Source organism: Tarenaya hassleriana, unplaced genomic scaffold (genome assembly GCF_000463585.1).
Source record: "Tarenaya hassleriana unplaced genomic scaffold, ASM46358v1 Cleome1, whole genome shotgun sequence".
Lineage (NCBI taxonomy): Eukaryota > Viridiplantae > Streptophyta > Magnoliopsida > Brassicales > Cleomaceae > Tarenaya > Tarenaya hassleriana.
In genome coordinates this window covers 10,128,102-10,141,007 of record NW_010960187.1, presented here as the reverse complement: position 1 = coordinate 10,141,007, position 12,906 = coordinate 10,128,102, and the positions used below count along the sequence as shown (strand labels likewise).

The 12,906-nt window shown below is 36.8% G+C and overlaps 3 protein-coding genes across 4 annotated transcripts in view; 1 reads left to right on the top strand and 2 right to left on the bottom strand.

Annotated features, from left to right (window-relative positions):
- The window catches only part of LOC104822306 (THO complex subunit 4D), a 2,502-nt gene extending 2,141 nt beyond the window's left edge, over positions 1–361 (top strand). Inside the window, exon 6 of one of the 2 annotated variants that reach the window (XM_010553468.1) lies at positions 2–361. In XM_010553468.1, coding sequence (XP_010551770.1) covers positions 2–200 — 199 coding nt within the window. In that variant the 3' untranslated portion in view covers positions 201–361. The remainder of the gene's footprint in view (position 1) is intronic. The other variant, XM_019202897.1, reaches the window with a different exon arrangement.
- Positions 353–3,618, bottom strand: LOC104822315. The gene is made up of 5 exons (XM_010553480.1): positions 2,526–3,618; positions 1,873–2,289; positions 1,253–1,311; positions 1,040–1,168; positions 353–914 (listed from the first exon to the last, which is right to left on the bottom strand). The coding sequence occupies exons 1-5, from the start codon at positions 2,808–2,810 to the stop codon at positions 452–454; spliced, it is 1,353 nt and encodes a 450-aa protein (XP_010551782.1). The 5' UTR covers positions 2,811–3,618; the 3' UTR covers positions 353–451.
- A 5,685-nt stretch (positions 3,619–9,303) lies between these two features.
- LOC104825590 lies at positions 9,304–10,322 on the bottom strand. The gene is made up of 3 exons (XM_010557950.1): positions 9,912–10,322; positions 9,752–9,838; positions 9,304–9,663 (listed from the first exon to the last, which is right to left on the bottom strand). Exons 1-3 carry the CDS (start codon positions 10,320–10,322, stop codon positions 9,304–9,306), a joined length of 858 nt encoding a protein of 285 aa, XP_010556252.1.
- Between the last annotated feature and the right edge of the window lie 2,584 nt (positions 10,323–12,906).

Sequence of the window (12,906 nt, the reverse complement as noted above, 5' to 3'; positions counted from 1 at the left end):
GGCGCCCTCTTCCGATCCAAAGCCATAGCCAAAGGGGAGGCCCGAGAGGTGGAGCCATTGGTGGCAGAGGAAGGGGTCGGGGTCGAGGTGGAGGAAGGGGAAGAGGCAGAGGAAGTGGGAAGAAGGGTATGGAGAAGTCAGCTGATGAGTTAGACAAGGATCTCGACAACTATCACGCAGAAGCCATGAACATCTCTTAACACTTGTGGTAGATCCTTCTTAGATGACCTAGTACTCTCCTCCACAATATGCTTTTAGATTCTCCTTTGTGTTGCTTTTGTCTGGTTTTTGTCCTCTTCCATATTTGCTCTTGTGTGTGTATATTGATGAAGAAGAAGAAGCGAAGCTTGGATGTTTTTAACGTGTTTTTGTCTGTTTATAAGAAGAAATCTTAATATTCTTGGTATATGGAACCAAAGAAAGATGCACGCAATCACAGTGCTTTACAACACTATCTTTGTGGAGGGTCAACAGCAACAACAAGACGATGATCATCATCAATCCGATTGTCGAGGACGAGCTCACCAGAGTCGCTCCTCTTGAAGAGCTTCTCCACCACTTGGTCCCAATTCGCCTTCTTCCCCGACCCTCCTCCTCCGCCTGCCGTCGTCTCTGTTTCTCCACCATCGTCTTCTTCGGCAGAGGAAGCGACTGCGTGTGGAATGTTGAGGCTCACCGCTCTCTCCAGCGCGTCTTTGTGCTCTCTCTCTATCGTCTTCTTCCTCTCCATCCTCTTCACCTTGGGCGCCTCCCTCACCGTCTCCTTCTCCCTCATCACCTTCGCTGCCTTCTCCGTCTCCCTCTCTATCCACAGTATCGCATGGTCCGATGTCGCGTTGCACGATAACACTATATGCTCGAACCTCCCGTCCACCGGTATCGCTGTTCTCACCTCCGGCGGAAACCTCCCGCACCTAAAACAAAACAAAAAAAGCCGGAAACAAACATGTGTTGAAACGGTTCTTGCAGTGCGAAAATTTCTTCTTCTGTTACATCTTTCCGATCATCACCTAAAGAAATAACACATAAAGACGTTAACCTGCAAAACTTGCGCTCCACGACATGATAAATCCGTCCCGGGGCGTAGAGTCTCCGAGGATCTCTTAGCTTTCGACCCTCTGGTATAAACGTATCTCTCAAACACACTAAGAACAACAGGCATGGCAAGCTGTTCCATCAAACACGCACAGAATCATTACACGGAAAGCCCAGACTCTGTCTAAATATTCGACACAGCCGCGAAAGCAGTTACCAGAATATCGACTTGAAAATATCTTCCAAGGGTGTCGCTGTTCTTGGCAAAAAATCGTCCTGCAATGAACAAAGGAATCATCACGTTTTTTATTCAGCCTAAGAATAAAACGAGGTCCTGGACAAAGATTCTCTAAAGCGAACCGAAAAAGTGTGGACCAATCGAAGGCCATGAAAACTCAACTCGGGTTTTGCTTCCACTCAAAGTAAAGAACAAAGGACCAAAGCATATTCTTGAGGAAAACGGTCAATAATGACATCTACCAATCCAAAGACAGCTAAGGAGTTCATGTCCTCTCTAACTTCAACCGATCAATGTAAGAATTTCAGGAAAATCGAATGTATTCCACAAAAGAATCCGATCGAGCATCTACATGATGACATTCGAGCGACCTTGGGTCGAACAAACTATAAAGCCAACCAAAAAAATGAACAAGAACTTCGATCAAGAAGCCGAAAGCAACAATGTACCATATGATCTTACCATCTCTCAAGAACTAAGCCTAAGTAAGAATCCATTATCCATAGTTTCTGAATCTTCCAAATCACAATTCCCATTTCCAGAATCTGTTATAAAAACATCAAGAAAAACTATGGAAAGTAACAATGAAGATACTTCACCTGCAAGATGATGGAGTAGATGATATCGGCGTATTTGACGGCCAGATTGAGAGACATACACCTCGCCGGAGCCACGGCAAAGCACCGGATCTTGCTTCGGGGAATTCCGCCGAGCCTCTCCGGGTCGTTCACCGCCAGAACCGCCATTAACGACGCGACACCAGACCCAAGAGAGTGACCCGCAAACACCATCTTGTAATCTCTCCCATTCTCCTCCCAAACTCGCCTCAGCGTCTCCGATTCCTGATTCAAAACCCAAGCCGCCGACTTCAACAGCCCGTGATGAACATACCCACCTCCCAGCATCTTCTTCCCTAGCCGATTATCCAGCAGGATCTTGTAATCGCTCTCTTTCGCGAGGTTTAGCCCTCGAATCGCCAAGACGATCTCCCGGTGGGTGTGGTCGACGTAGATTATGTAAGGAGGAGACCGGCCTTGCGTCTCCTCGCGGCTCACACGTTTCAGGACCCAATCAGGGTTTAGATCGAATGCTCCGATGGAAGGTGGGATTTTAGGGTTTCGGAGATCTGGCTCGTAGACGGCGAGAATCGCGCGGCAAATGCGAGGGACGGGCTCGAACTCCTCGGCGGTCGCCGCCGGCCACGTCGAGATTGAGGGGTCCAACATGGAAGCCCCAGGCCCAGGCAGATTATGTAAGGAGGAGACCGGCCTTGCGTCTCCTCGCGGCTCACACGTTTCAGGACCCAATCAGGGTTTAGATCGAATGCTCCGATGGAAGGTGGGATTTTAGGGTTTCGGAGATCTGGCTCGTAGACGGCGAGAATCGCGCGGCAAATGCGAGGGACGGGCTCGAACTCCTCGGCGGTCGCCGCCGGCCACGTGGCGCTATCGTCGGAGCCGACGTGGGTGCAGCGTTTCCACGCCCAACGTGTAAACCCAACGCAGAACACGCACTCTAGCCCACAAGCAACCGACATTGACCTCAAATAATCAAAAAATCATGAGCTAAAATCAGGACGAAAGCTGAGATTTTGACTGCCGGAGATCGATGGATTCACGAAGTGAAAACAAGGGTTTCAAGAATCGATCGGATTTGAGTAGAGTTCAGATGCGTGACGCCGGAGCTTAGAGATGGAGTCTGCAAAAAAAAAAAAAGAGAGACTTGAAGAGTCAAAATCGAAGAAGAGGGAATCTGGGAAACGGGTTTTGATGGGTATCTCCGATAGAGATGAAAGAGATGGAATTTTCCAAAGTGAAGAATGGGGAAGCGACGACGGAGGAGGTTGGGAGAGAACGAGAAAACGCGGTTGGGGAGAGGAGAGGGTTAAAGTGTGATCAAAGAGGAGAGACTTGTCAAATATAGAAAAGGGGAAAGAAGAAGAAAGGGAAAAGGATTCGACACGGAAGGATTGCTTTGCGAACAGAACATCTGAGATAAAAAGGATATGAAGAAGAAACCAGGAGAGAGAATCTCCAGGAGGAGGAAGAAAGGTTGGCTTATGATGATTAGGACAAGCAGTCAAAGTACACAGATTAAAGAACACAGATGTCTTCGGTAATCTGTTGATGCAAATGTCGAAGCTTCAACAATTCTAATGAAATTCTAAAGAGACCCCTTGAGCAGAGAGAGAGAGAGAGACCATTTTCCAGGTTAATTTTTTATATTTTTGAAAGAAGAAAAAAACGAATCGTGTTTGGTTCTTTCTTTGTGTTCACCTGTCTCTTTCTTCCTGGATTTTTTTTCCCTTTTTCAAAACGTTGAACACACTGAAAAAAGGGGAAAATTCTAGTGAATTTTAAGGATAATATTATATGTTCAAAACATCGGTAGATGACATATAAATAAATCTATATCTTAATTATGGATTTATTAAAGTCTTACACGATAAGCATATATTCTCTTTTTGAATGCTAAAGCTAATTTAATCATGTGATGTGATAATAATTCATCACAGCACGATGTTATAAAATAAATGCACCATCGAACATGCCAAAACTATACTTAAATGCACCTAAAAAATGTCACAATAATAATAATAATATCTATTTATTAAAAAAAATTATGTCATTTACGATACTCGCATTAAAAATCGACAGTATAAGATCCCTGGAATTCACTAGATTTTTCGGAAGTCAGATATTTCACTCTTTTAAATTTTATTATTTCAATTAATTTATATTCCCTAAACTAGAGGCTGGACCAATTGGGAGCGAGGAAGTTGGTCTAACGGTTCAAGCCCATTGGGCTTCCTGCATCCCTTCTATAAATACCAAATGGACTGGGCTTACTACATTATTCTATATATGTTTAAATTTTTATTTGAGAATATCTTTAACAAATGGATTTAATAAACCTAATTTATTTTACGTGATCACTTGGTCAAAATCTGAATCGATCCTAATCAAATGTTACGTATAATTTGGAATGATATGAATTTTCTATTATCCGAAAAATCCTTAAAATAATTGAATTTTTTTTTTCTGAAAAACATTTTCGTTGATAAAAATAATCTGAATAAAAACCACCAGATAAAAAATAAAAACTAAAACAGTATTATCTAATTGGGCTCAGAAGTTATAATAATGGGCCTGAATCAGGCCCATTACCATATGGATTTGCTCTTCTGGGCTTTAACATTTGGATACGACAATGCGTGCCGTTTTACGAATTTCGGCTTCGGTAAAATTGTGTGAGGCCCAAATATAACAAAGTTTAAAGGCGAGGGCCTTTGATCGTTTTTACGAATTTCGGCTTCGGTAAAATTGTGTTGATATAAATTTTATATAATTAGATTATTTTGTCTGATAATTCATTTTTACGTTTCTATAATTTTTAGATATTATCACATAATATAATATGATGAATTAAAAAATGCAATTTGATCGTAGCCTAGGTATATGTTATAACGTGATAAATATATGTGCAGATTAATGCATGGACCAGAAATAGGTTAATAAGTTTTGCTGGTAAAAACATTCAAAGTTTTTTTTTTCTTCAACCCTTACAAAATATGTACTTGCAAAATTTGAAGACAGGATCATCATTATCTGCCTCCACCTTTTCTGTCCCTCCTGCTACGTCCACAGTTAACTCACATCGGCCTTCACACATACATATACACACGTGTATATATAGATATATGAGTCTGCGTGTGAGTCTGCATACGTTCTTTACATACAGCATACATATATGAATACGTACGTATATTATATATGTGTAAGTGTGAGAGTCTTCATACGTACACTTATATATATATATATGCACCGTACACGTGTATACATAACGAATCAAAATATGTTTTTTTTTTGTTAAAAAAATCAAAATATGTTAGTTATATGAAATGAATAGATGAAATAATATATTTATATAAAACGATAGAAAGAGTATCAGCTATTATTATATCCACGAAACATTCGAAAATGGCCTCAAAGAACAGTATCGAGTTGTCACAATCATTTCAAGAATGAAAATATTTTCACGTAGGTCAAGAACAAAGCAGAAACACAGAGAACGAAAAGCTCTAATTAGGGCACGTCGCGATATATATATATACACAGGATTTTTAATTGAATATAAAAGGTTTTATAATAATTGTTGGAACCTACCGAATACCGATGAGAAACCAAATGATATATTTAATGATTCTGCAAACCCTTTTTTTAACCCCAGAAAAAAGTCATATGTGAAGCTGATATATACTTTTGAATACTAAAGGATTTTTTTTTAAAAAAAAAACTGCAGGAACTTAGCTAGAGTCTTTCCGACATGGTAATAAATCTTCCGATTCCATGTAATAGCCTGCAAATTATGTGAAATAAATAAGTTATTCAAAGGATGACATATTCGTTGAAAAGTAGAATCGAACTCATAATCTCTTGAAGAATTATGAAGAAAAATTAATTGTAATTGACTATTGGTGACAAGATGTTAATTTTTTTTTGAAAGACTGTTTATACGTTGACGAGAAAAATATAAATGTTAAAATTAAAGATTAGGAGAGTATTATAAGATTAGACAAATATTACTATTATGTGAATATTCTCATATATATATATATATATATATAATATTATAATTGATATTTTTTCTGATTTGATTAGATCCAATGTATGTATATATATGCTATTCAGCTTAATGAAAAGATAGATATGCACACAATTGTCAAAATATTATTACATACTAATTTGAGAGGAGAGAAATAGAAATTATGGAGACTTTCTCCAATTATATACAAACTTAATACTCACACAATTGTTCTGGGTTCGAACCTTATCTTTGATCTTTTGAGGTTGAGTGTTCGATTCCTGACTGGTGGGGAGGGAGGTAATTTCTGAATTTATATGATCCATATACAAAGGCTGTTCCCGGGTCAGAGGTTTACCTAGTCAGCGCGTCCGAAGGGTAGCAGCTAGGGGTCCTCCGTTATAAAAAAAAAAACTTAATACTCACCATTCGCGGTTTCATCGCGGGGTTATGCCTTGTTGATAATTCTGTTAATTATACCATTAATAACAAGGACAGAAATAAATGGCTATGTTATCATCATAATATGATTGTCATGAGAATGTGAAGATGGATATATATATATATATCCATCATCCTCTTGTGGTCTTCGTGGCCAACAACAATTCAGTAAATGGCTTCGATTTAGTCGTTGTGCGTTGCGTTTCCATTTATTTGGAGTTGGTCCACGCTTTAACATATATGTCCCACATTCTACAAAATTGCTAATAACATGCGACGCCCTTGTTTGACTGAAGTACTATAGCTTATATAAGATACTAGTTAGTACTATGTATGTATGTATGTATGTATGTATGTATGTATGTATGTATGTATGTATGATACTTAGAAATTTGAGATGCCAGGAATAAACAGAAACGAATAATTAGACGTCTCGTTAACATGTTCGTCTCATTTCAAGCCTATTTATAAAAATCATAGAATCCATCTTGTTTGTCCTTGAATTCTAGTATGAATTAATGATATATATCGTAGAGTTCATACATTTTGTTTTTGTGTGGATAAGAAATAGTACGTCAAAGGTTTGGAATTCTAATAAATTTCATATAGAAAAATACGGAAACTACAAAATTCAGATTATATTTCTTTCAAATATTTATATTTTTAATATTAATCCACAAAAAAGATGTAGTATATAACATCTAAGATATAATACATCATCCATAAAATTTTAAATAATTCGGATATGGATATTCATATTGTCAATATATTTTTAAATCATTCTATAAACTTACATAGTTAAATATTATTGGTTTAGACAAAGCTTTCTGATCGGTGCAAAACAGAGATGGTAAAAGAGTAAAAATATAAATATAAAAAAAATAAAATAAATGGAGATCTATATGTGACGATGTCTCATATATATATTTTTCATTGTATATAATATCATACACCAACCCAAAAGATAAGATTATGCGCGTTATATAAGAAAAAATATATCAAATATCAAAATTCGTCATTCAAACATATGATCTAAGCGAATAGACCGAATTCACGCGTTTTTGTATTTGTAGCTCATTGGATTTGGTCTACGCTTAAAAGAAAATATTCAAACATTCTAAGGCTAAATTAATCAACTTGCAGTCCATATTTCCGTAATCTAAATTTCATTCATCACAATTCAACGCAAGGGAAATCGTGTCTGACAGTTATCCAGACCAAGATCGGTCTACTCCGTGTCATGAAAAAATTACTAGAATATATCCGGTTTGGTTCAGTTTAATTAGGATGAAATCTGAGTTGTATAAACGGGTATATTCTATGTTTTGAATTGAATAACACAATGATATAATTTGTATAAATTTGTTTTCTTCTTTAATTTGATTCGGTTCTCTCAAAATTCATAAGATTTTGGGATCGATTTCATATTAATCTCAACCCTAAAAAAATTCAAATGTAGATCATACCTATTTATACAAGCCACAAATATTAAAACAAACCGGACTAAACCGGATTTATATATGGTATAATAAAAGTTTACGAAACTCTCCATAAACTAGGATATAACCGTGTACTACCTCGTCAAATTTAAATATCTAGATTTGAAGTAAATTTGATTGCACGAATCTATTTTATTTTTCATGAAAATTTCTAGACTTTGCCATCCGATACATTTATTAAAATCCCGAAAAAATTCACTCTCTACGTGTATATATATATATATGTCGCCGCCGGCCACGTGGCGCTATCGTCGGAGCCGACGTGGGTGCAGCGTTTCCACGCCCAACGTGTAAACCCAACGCAGAACACGCACTCTAGCCCACCAGCAACCAAGCCAGAACGGACGGTCTGTCGAAACACGTGGAACGTCCGTTCCAGAAAGCCAGAACGGACGGTCTGCATCCGTGGACCGTCCGTTCCAGACCTTCTGGAACGGATGACCGAATGCAGACCGACCCCGAATACCGAACGTTCCATCAGACCCAGACCGGACGGTCCGAAGACCAGACCGGACGGTCTGTCAAACGTGATCCGAACCCCTCTTATGGTCATCGGTCCAGACCGGTCGGTCCAACCCTTGGACCGTTCGGTCTGACCTAATTTGACCTAAAAGGAACAACCGCCGTCATGCGTAGACCGATCGGTCTACACTCTAGACCGTTCGGTCCATGCGACGGACAGACTTCGGATCTCGGTTTCGGGTCCCGTAAACTAGGGTTTTCATCCCCGTTTCGACGCACCATCAAGCCTCCTAAGAACCATAGCTCATCCATGCTTTATTCAATAATCAAGATCATCAAACAAACATAGATCTCATGTTTACATGCATTCTAACCATTAAAACCATGAAAACATGCATAGATCTATAGTCTACATGCATTCTAACAATTAAAGACATCACTACAAAAAAACACGACAAAGGTGACGCAAATTTTGCGTCACCATAGGGCGATTTTGCGTCACCCTTTTAAAAGGGTGACGCAATAGTGACGCAAAAAAAGCGTCACCAATAGCACCGTCACCATTTGCAATTTCGTCACCAAGCGTCACCAATTGGTGACGCTGGGGTGACGCATACATTTCGTCACCATTTGGTGACGCAACGGTGACGAAATTGCGTAACTAAAAAGTGACGCAATTGCGTAACCCAATCGTCACCAATTTATGACGCATTTTGCGTCACCATGTGCGTCACCAATTAGTGACGCAGTTTCGTCACCAAGTCGTCACCAGTTAGTGACGAAATTTCGTCACTAATTATTGACGCGTTTTGGTGACGCAATTGCGTCATAAATTACTGACGATATTGCGTGAACAACTGCGTTACTATTTTGTGACGCAGTGACGCAGTCGTCACCAAATTAGTGACGCAATTGCGTCACTAATTTCGTCACTATATTAAAAAAATAAAAAAAATAAAAAAAATAAAAAAAATATTATTATATATAAATATATAATTAAAGTTCTACGTAATTAATTTACAAACCAAAAAAAATATAAAATATTTAATTTTGATTTTGCCCGTCATAATGGGCTTCATCGCCGTCGCCACCGCCACCGCCACCGCCACCGCTTCCTTGTCCACCGCTTGCGAAGCTCGGAAATCCTCGGGTTTGAAACTCATTGAAAAATTCTGCTTGCACTCGTAGTTCTTCAATGAGTTTTCGATCTTCTTCTTGTCGACGCAAGAATTCCGCTTGTTGCCGAAGAAGTTCAGCTTGCTGCTCCTCTAATTGTCGCACTCGTCGTGCGAGTGAAAGCGTTTCCTGAGCAGTTGAAGGAGCATCTTCACCAGGATGATATGTGATATCGGTTTGCATTGAACCGAGACCGTATATCCGTCCAAATTTGTTCGGTGGAACAACCTATATAATAAAAATATAATTAGTTAATAATTTATTTTAAATTAAAATTGAATTGAAATTATTATAAATTTATTTATTTATAAATTACCTGAAGATATATCTCATCAATTTTCTCCTTCGGCAAATTAGGTTCCGATGCAGAAGCTTCGCCTTGTGTTGGTTGCGACGCAATAATCTAAAATATTAAAAAACAATTAAAATTAAATATAAAATATTAACATTAAAAAAAATTATATTAGAAAATATACCTCATGTTGAATTTGTGACGCGATTTGTTGCGCTTTTCCGTCAACCATCACACCATCTTTTCGTGTATGCGTTGCTTTCAACAGATCTAGCAACGTTGGCGCTTCACTTTTTTTAGCCATTTCATGCATAACACGACTGAAAGGCTTAGCTCCCGATGTATGCACATGCCCTCCGGCATTAGGAACCATTTCAGCTTTTCGTTCATTCATGCAGTTCTCTGTAAGATTATAACTCGTCTTCATCCCCATCAATCTAGCAGAAGCCGATAGTTGAGAAAGCCCTTCTTTACAACCCTCATAAATAGGTTGGTTTGCAGCCTCTAATAGATCGAAAAACTTTTTCGATGCCTCATTCATCGGATCTTCTGTAACCTGATCATTATATTGAGATGGAAATGCATCTTGAACCATCTCAATATATGAATTTGGCTGATCATAGACATCAGTATTTCTCACAGATATATTCTCATCAGAAATTTGAAACGTCTCACCATGATAAACCCAGATGTAATAGTTAGAGACAAAACCTTTTTTCCATAGATGTCTCATCACAACTTCTGGAACTTCTTCCCTCTCGTTTTTACATCTTCGGCACGGACAATATATCTTTCCTCTCTGAAGAAAAATATGTTGATTTGTTGCAAACTCCAAAAAATTAGTCAATCCTTCTTCGTAATGCGTAGATACATTACCCGTAGAAGGATTTACTCTTTCGTACATCCATTTTCTTGAGTAATAAATATTGTTATTACTCGATGCCATTTTTTGAATTTTTTTTTTCGGGTGCAAGAGTGTATGAGTGTGGCGTGTGGTTTAAAGGAAATAGAGTGACGCAATTGCGTCACTAAATAAAAAAAATAGTGACGCAATTGCGTCACTATTAATGACGCAATTTCGTCACCAATTTTTTTGTGACGAAATTGCGTCAGTATAATATAATGACGCAATTGCGTCACCAAATGGTGACGAAAGGGTGACGAACGGGTGACGATATTTCCGCGCGTTATTTGGCGACGCAATTTTGCGTCATCAGTGCGTCACCATTGGGTGACGCTGTGGATTGCGTCACAAAGGCGTCACTATTTAGTGACGCTCTAGTGACGCTTTTGTTGCGTCACCCTTTGCGTCACAAAATCGTCACTTTTGCGTCACCCTTTTAGTGACGCAAAAGTTGCGTCACTTTTTGCGTCACCCTTTTCGTGTTTTCTTGTAGTGGTATATTGGTATTGATACTTTTCATAATTGAACAGCATATATATATATATATGTATATGTATGTATGTATGTATAATTACATCGTCCGGTAGCTTTGTATGCAATTATTCTCGGCCGATCTAACAATTCAAAGAGAGTGGATAGTTCCAAGAAGGTGGTAACATGCATGAATCTCAAAGTCAATATTCTTCTATTTTCTGTATATTTGATTTTGCATGGAATTTCTTCTACGTCAAAAAACATGCATTCCAGTTTTGCTCCACGTAACACCCTCTCTTTGAATTGCTATGAAAATTTTAAATTTTATATTTGTAATTCATTCCGACCGGTCGTATGTTTCTATATCCCATACTCGTTTTTTCCAACCCATGAGAACATTTTATCATTTTGATCTTTAAATTTTTTAAAATAATTTCTATATATAATATTTGCTATGCGTTGCGTTGTGTGGCCATAAATTTCCAAGTCAACGCTCAATTTTGCAGCCGTATTGTAATTCAGGACGAAGAGTACCGATCACTTGTTCATACTCTCAGTACCCTTTCGATTGACTTTGTGTACGGACAAACGAATAAAATCTTTTTTTAATAAGATCCATCAATATTATCTAGTTTGAATAATTCAGCTATTTTCCGGTTATTTTTCTATTGTGACGATTTACTATTAGTGTGACTACTAGTTTGACTTTGCATGATTGACAAAAACAAATTGTTATGTACGATAATATCAAGTCAAATTAAAAAATTGTTTTTTTAATAGGACATTATGTTCCATTACAAACAAAAATTACAGAAGCTGGCCGTGTAAAAAAAAATAATTTAATCGATTTTATGCGGTGGTCTCGGAAAACATAACATTTTTTTTTTCATAATTCATTCGTAATCACAATTTTACTATGGGATTAAAATTTTAAAATAAATATATAATACTATGTTTAGAACTAGATCCAAATTATATCTTAGGATTAGATGGAAAATTTTAAGTGTTTTCAAATTATAAAAAGTTGATTTTACAAATTAAATTTTTCTAGAAATATCAAAACGACTCTAAAGTAGAAAATTATACATTTGTGATTGATATAAAATTAACCAAAATTATAAAAAAATACTATAAAATAAGAAACAAATATAGCAAAAAACGATAATTGGATGGCAATTTTAGGTCTAATGTATAAAGGCACGATACCACGTTACTTTCCAAGATATTATATAATATATATATATATGATTTACGAAAAGTACAGATCACATAGGAGGGAAAGTTTAATCGACCACCAGGGTTTAGTATATAATTCTTTCTAGCTTTTGATCATTAAGAAGGCGATATTTAATAAATAAAAAATTGTTATATATTATTTAACAAGAAGGAAAAAATTAATATTATTTTTAAAATTTAATAATTTTTTGGATATTCTTACTCCATATAATAAATAATAATAATAATAATAATAATAATAATAATAATAATAATAATAGAAAATAGTAACTTGTTTTATTAGAATTTATTTTTATTCAATATGTAAATAAAATTAAGGGATAATTCCATTTAAAATCATGTACTTTTCTCTCGTCGCAATTTAAACCCTATACTTTTTTTTGATCAAAAAAAACATTGTACTTTTAAAAATTGGAAATTAAAACTCTATACTTTTAAAAATTGGCAAATAAAACCCTGAACGAAAAAATATATTATTTAATGCTGACATGGCATCATAGTCATCTGCCACATCATCAATCCCTAATATTTAATAATATTAATTAATACAAAATAAAAATAAAAT